The sequence below is a fragment of the Bolinopsis microptera genome, unplaced genomic scaffold, assembly GCF_026151205.1.
Source record: "Bolinopsis microptera isolate Bmic1 unplaced genomic scaffold, MBARI_Bmic_1.0 sca92, whole genome shotgun sequence".
Lineage (NCBI taxonomy): Eukaryota > Metazoa > Ctenophora > Tentaculata > Lobata > Bolinopsidae > Bolinopsis > Bolinopsis microptera.
The window spans coordinates 19,061-25,672 of NW_026971864.1; the positions used below are offsets into that span (position 1 = coordinate 19,061).

The following is a 6,612-nucleotide window of genomic DNA, read 5'->3' on the forward strand; positions in this document are numbered from 1 at the left end:
AATGCTAAAGACAGAATCCTCAATTCAATGTCCAAAAAGCAAGTTACTTTGCTCCTTTTGATTGACTTTAGCAAAGCCTTTGACCTTGTGGATCACACCATACTCCTGAATAAGCTCGAGCACTATGGCATAAGAGGTCTAGCTTTAAACTGGTTTAAATCATATCTTATGAACAGAAACCAGTTTGTATCAATTGGATCCTCTGAATCCTCAGCCAACCCCATTATTTACGGTGTACCCCAAGGTTCAATTTTGGGACCTCTCCTTTTTATAATCTACATAAACGATCTTCCTCAAATATCAGAAATAGCTAATTTCATCATGTACGCAGATGATGCAAACATTTTCCTAACAGGAGAAAATATAAACGAGGTTTATGATAAGCTCAAAATTCTTAGCGATGTCTTAGTTAAATGGGTAGATAACAACGGATTAGCTCTAAATCTTAAAAAAACGAATTATATGATCTTTTCTCGGCAAAGAAACCTCATTTATCGCGATGTAGTAATTTCTGGTGTCACAATCGAAAGAAAAACAGAAGCCCGTTTCTTAGGAGTTATAATAGATAACAAACTGAACTGGTCGCAACATATTTCTGCCATGAAAATGAAAATGGCCAGATACATTGGAGTCATGTACAAACTTAAAAATTATTTGCCTCTGGAAGCACGTTTACAAATATATCACAGCTTTGTGCAGTCTCACCTTAATTACTGCTCCCTCGTCTGGGGTTTTGCTGCCAAATCCCATATAGAAACACTATTTGTAAAACAAAAAATGGGTCTTAGAGCAATACTACCAGGTTTTGTTAATTACTGGTACAAAGACGGTACACCACTAGCAAGTACCAAGTCTGGTTTCTATGTACACAAAATATTGACAGTTCATAGTATCATCGTAAAGAACGCATTAGTTTTTATACATAAGCTGAAAAACTTCCCAAGTTTAGTGCCTCCCTCTATAAAGAAAACAATACCTAACAGTGCACCAATATTTAACGTCGCCGATCCGGATTCGAGTCTTACAACCACATGGTCAGATGAATACGGTAAATACCCTTACAATAATTCAGTATTCTACAAAGGTCCACTACTAGCAATAAACAGATATAGTGTCGCAGCAACTTCCTTGCCAAGTCTATTCAACCTTAATATCTACAAAAGGTGCATAAAAAACATGCTCATTGATCAACAAAACAAGGGCATTGCAGACAAATGGCCCAACTTTATGTTATACAATATAACGGGACTAAGGAAATCAGAGCGCAACATCAACCGCAATGCTAATAATAACTCTGTCTCATAAGCACGCCATCACAGAATCAATTTCACTGCACACCATCTCAGTTACACTGCCATCAATTCGCCAGCAAAAACGGCATGACGCTATGCGACTGATAAGAGTCGTTAAATTTTTAAAATTTTGGAATAGCTAGCTAGCCGTAGCTATGCGCCTGTTTCCACTCTACAACTCTAAAAGCGCATTAATATGATAATTTTAACTAAAGGCAACTTTATATGTGCTCAGCTATGTTTTTTTCGACAAGCTCCATGTAATGATATACATATTAATCGTTTTAATGAGATCTAATCTTGTGTGAGTTTTGAGTTTGAATTGATAACACTTATTATATATATTATTTTTTGAGTAAACATTGGCTGGTACTTCCGGCCGGTCCCCAACTAAAAAACCTGCTCCCCTTTTGGCCCCAAATTAGGTGATTTTAGAGGATGTATCCTCTCTAGTAAACTCTAGTAAAATCTCTGAAAAAGTGTGTTTCTAAAGCAAAACATGCAGTTTTGCTAGTACTTCTGTTAAGTTTTTCAAAATTGTCCCACTTTCAAACAACGATTTGGTGCCCCCCTAAGATGGCGCTGCATTTCTTGTTTAAATTATATTTAAACCCTGTTTAAAAGTGTTTAATTAATTAATACTTTCCAAGGTTTTCTCTGCTGGCAAACTACAGATGCAATGAGACAAGAATCGCTTGATGAAATTTTAACTCACTATGCCACCACCAAATCACTTGAAGATAGACTCGGTGTAGCAAAAAGGCTGCTGAAATATGCAAAAAATTCACCCAGTCTGCCACCATCAAAACAAAATATGTTGATGTCACAGCGGTCGCTATTGCACGATTTCTGGGAGCTCTTAAAACCAGACTGCATTCAACGACGTCAAGGCATTGATCAGTCAGAAAGTCTGTACGAACTACACTGTATTTCTTTGGAAATACTTACCCATTTCAATCAAAAGAAGTATAGGTTTCTCAACAACCATCTTCTCACTGTTCAGAACATTCATGTTCTTGATGACTTGCTAATGTTAAACTCAATCAATGCTCATGAACCATGTTGTGTCAAAGCTCTTGAAGCTAGTTGGGCTACGAAAACTGTTGAAAAAGCTCGTGAGGTCATGTGTGGCAATGTATATGATGCACTCTTTGATGAACCTAATGAAGATAACATATACGATGTGGAGCTTCTCGCTGAAGACACCGGGGAGAATGTTGTTGACTTGTTATCAAAAGAGTGTGATGTTGAAGTCAACAATCTGACCCTAAATCTAAAGTCACCCAATACTTTTTCAGAGACAGTTAAGGTAGTTCATGTGGTGAATCCTCAGTTTGTTTGGGTGCAGGAGTTATCAGATGACATCTTAGAGATCAACCAAGATTTAGCTGATCACATGGCTTCTGCTGCCATCCGGGCCACAAGTCAAGACACTCAGGTTGTAGTGCGAATGAAAAAGTTGAATTTTCGAGGTCAGGTTTTGGCTTGGAAGGTTTCTTCTGTGCTTGTCTTTGCTATTGATTATGGTTGGCAGTCGGAGGTACCTCACTCTTACGTTTTTACTGCAGAAGAACACATTTTTGAGATTCCGTCTCTTGCAAAATTGTGTAGGATAATCAATTTGGTTGCTCCGTGCAAAAAAACCAAACTACAGGTGAGGGTGATCAAATTGCTGCAAACAGTGACCAGTTCTGAACCTTTTGCTGGAACCCTCCTAAAAAACCATTTAGATCCAATTGTCGAGCTAGTCAAAACAACTAGAAATGGAGTCCTCTTGTGTAATGCTCTCCTATACTTTTCACAACTTTGCTTTTATTCCAAACACAGTGCTGTATGTGGCGAGCTCATGATTAAACCCACCCTTTCTTGCATTCAGCAGTGGTTCTTTTGTACTGAAGTGCTAGCACAAGGATTAGAAGTTATGAGAAATCTCATTGCAAATAGCGAGAAGAATAGGGAGATGTTCATTTTTTGTGGTGGTTTAGAATTTGCTTTTAATGCGTATGCCACCTACTGCAAAGAAGAATCTGTTCATTCTCAAGTTCTGCACGTTCTGAAGTATTGTTTGGAAGAGTATGAGTTTGAATCCAGTACTTATCAAGTTTATTCCATCGAGAATATCATCTCCTCAGAAAACCGGTCTGAAGACAAAGTTGTATTTTCTCATCTTAGTAGTATGTCTCAGTACAACATAGAAACTTCAGATTTCGTTTCTTTCATAGAAAACATTGCAAAACAGCAAGATCTAGTGGTATTCGCTAGAGAAGTTGTTTCATATTTGAACAGTGCGGAAGGCGGTACTATTTACATTGGAGTCACATATCAAGGTCTTGTAAACGGTTTGTTGATGAACCGAGCCCGTAAAGATGAGCACAGAACTAAAATCGACATGGTTATTTCAAAGATGGTTTCAGATTACAAACTTACTGAACTTCCTAACCAACTCGTTGACTGCTCTTTTCAAAGGGTTGAAAACATTCACAAGCGGGCTATGCCTCAGGATACGTCCATGTACCTTATTAAAGTTTTTGTTACCCCTGGGCGGACTCTTTCTCGTTTGAGAGAGGGTGATTCCAATGTGTTCTTCAAAAGAAGACACGGGTGTGTGGTACCAATATCAGCAAACGAGCTGAGGCAACAAATAGCTTGTCAAGGGAACGACAAAAAACAGTTACCTGACTTAGCTAAACTAAATGTGTCTAGAAGAGAACCAATTATTGGTGTAAAAACTGATGTGTCAACAGTTACCATGACAACTGATGTGTCAACAGTTACCATGGCAACTGATGTGTCAACATCAGATCAATCACATTTCCTACATTCTGAGGTTACAGATAACATTGCAGCCAGTAAATCGGAGGACAGGGTTAAGAGTTTAGGACCACCCCCTCTAGTTCCAATTAGTCATCTAAGAAATAATTGATCAGGTTTTGTTTTTAAGTTGCTTTAATTTCAAAACTTAATGATTTCAGTGCGATAATTCGATTATTAGTTGAAATAAAAGGCTTGCTTCAATTTCAATTTTAAATTACACATTTTAAATTATACTTTTGTCATTTCCGGGTTATATTCCTTCAAAATAAATGATTACGTATTAATCATTATTATATATATGACCGTAGGTCATATTTTTAATAAATTTTCATATTTTTAACAAACGTTCATTACTTATAATGTTATCTCGTGTGGTTTCATTTATCTGCAGCATATATATATTATAGATAAGTTATGATACAATCAATTACAAAATAACTAATAACAATGAAAAGCACAGTTTATTATAAAGCCAAATCATTTACCAGTGGTAGCCTCTGAATTCTTCGTTTGCCCGATATCGTCATCACCATTCACCACCACAGCTCTGACTTTATGACAACATTCAAACGTTTATTTTTAAACCGGCTCAATTTTTTTGGGCACAGATTGTGTTGGTTTGCTTACTTGCTTACTAAATTTGATTATTTTTCAGGTGGATATATAATGGCAAGTGTAATACTTCTACTCTCCTTTTCTCTTCTATTGGAAAGAAGTCAGGGGTATGTAGACGAATCACCTGACCCTGATTTCGCTCCAAAGCAATCTCTTGACAACCCAGAAAGAAGTTCTAAAAACGTGGAAAAGAGTGAACATGAAAAGAAAAGTGATTTAAGCAAACCTATGAGACTTGCAGGACACTACAGATTTTTAATAAAAGAAATCCTGAAACGAGACTTGTTGTCCAATTCTGAAAAAGAACTTTTTGAAAATGCAGATAATGTTGATCCTTATTCAATCGCAGAAGCAATTTTACGACTGATCCCTGATCTGCCAGAAGAACACTCTCAGAATACTGAAACCCTCTCTTGGTCCCTACACAATCTGAACCAAGATACTTTTCAGAAACTCGCTGTTACTTATGCCATTTCAATATTTAGCTTGGGTTATTTGAACAAGAGATGTCGACACTTCCTTGTATCACTTCACGCGATCCTGTTGTATCTGTATGCCGTGTACTCTCGCATCAACCTCCAGTACAGTGAAATCAGGGGACGGAAGTTGGCTACAATCAGCAACCTACCAAGCCACTGTAAAGAGGAGTTTAGCATTTCCAGCTTCCTCTCCCGCACCTGGTCCGTACTACAAATAGGAGACAAATGTGTTAAATATCACCAGCAAGTTTTAACAGACCCTCTGTACGAGATACAGTATCTAAAGTGCTTCTTCTACCCTCTGGTATCAAGTCTGTTAACCCCTCTAACAGTTCTAGGTGAAGAGCTGGGACCCTTCCTGGAGAACGTGTTGAACCCTTTCCCATTCCACCTACAAGTATTCGTCATAGCGTTTGTTAGTGTTGTCATGGGCGGTCTGATGACTACAGTTGTAACTGTAGCTAAACAGAGACCAGGCTCTTCAGTAACCGCACAAACTGAACTTAAGGCACAGTTAGCACAAACTGAACAATTAGCTCTGATTCACAAGGAGGTAATGCAGGAGCTGGTAGTAATGAAGAGAGACGTTACTGAGTTGAAGAACAGTGTTAGTTTCAGTGAAGTGACTAGTTGTCATGGTAACTGCACTACTGAAGTGACTGATATAATGCTGCTCAAAGAAAGACGAGAAGAAGAGAGACTCTTCTTTAGAAGTGCAGAGACCTGAGTCAGTGCTGTAGAGATCTGTTTATAAGTATTCTCTTACAAATTAAAACCCACTAATAGTGTTTAGATGGTAAAACCTAAATCAATAGGCTCTATGTAATATTATAAGAAGCACGTTTAATGTAATACTCAATTTTTGATATTTTATTTTCGACATTTCTGTGGTTTCTAGCTTTAGTTGTCATATTGTTATTTTTTGTTAGAAAAAGAAATTTAAGATTCTTAAATCTTTTAGATTTGTTATGATTATTTTATTAATGATTTTAAAAAAAAAGATTATTTAGGATTTATTTTATCCATGTGGACCGTGGTGCAAAATTTAAGTCATAAATTTGCTTCTCAAAACATAAAACAATCTGATTTTGATCTTCTGACTTTCTTTGTATTATTTTTTGACGAAACTCGTACAATATAAATGCAACAGTTATTTCTTTTTCTTTAACTTCAGCTGTAACAGGCCCTCAATTATACATACCCAGGCACATCTTGTGGTTTGGCGGCCGCCACCGCACGAAATCTTACTGTATAAAGTCAACTGCGCGGCTCTGATAGCGGTTACTGTTGCGCGCGTTTTGGCACGTGGTAATTGTTAATTTGAAGGAGAATGAGGTGGAATTGTATTTTAAGTAAAGAAATCAATTTTTATTTGAACTACCCACTTAGGGGCCATCCTCTTAGAACATTCG

At 37.3% G+C, this 6,612-nt stretch overlaps 1 protein-coding gene across 1 annotated transcript; it reads left to right on the top strand.

The window, feature by feature from the left end:
* The first annotated feature begins 4,629 nt into the window (after positions 1 to 4,629).
* LOC134825799 (uncharacterized) lies at positions 4,630 to 6,301 on the top strand. Its single transcript, XM_063838001.1, has 2 exons — positions 4,630 to 5,822; positions 5,893 to 6,301. The coding sequence occupies exons 1-2, from the start codon at positions 4,662 to 4,664 to the stop codon at positions 5,938 to 5,940; spliced, it is 1,209 nt and encodes a 402-aa protein (XP_063694071.1). The 5' UTR covers positions 4,630 to 4,661; the 3' UTR covers positions 5,941 to 6,301.
* The last annotated feature ends 311 nt before the right edge of the window (positions 6,302 to 6,612 follow it).

Bases quoted from the DNA above. Each gene is read 5' to 3' on its own strand.
- LOC134825799 (XM_063838001.1), top strand. From the start codon at position 4,662: ATGACAACATTCAAACGTTTATTTTTAAACCGGCTCAATTTTTTTGGG. The intron at 5,823-5,892 runs GTGACTAGTTGT...AAAGACGAGAAG, and splicing joins ACAGTGTTAGTTTCAGTGAA to AAGAGAGACTCTTCTTTAGA.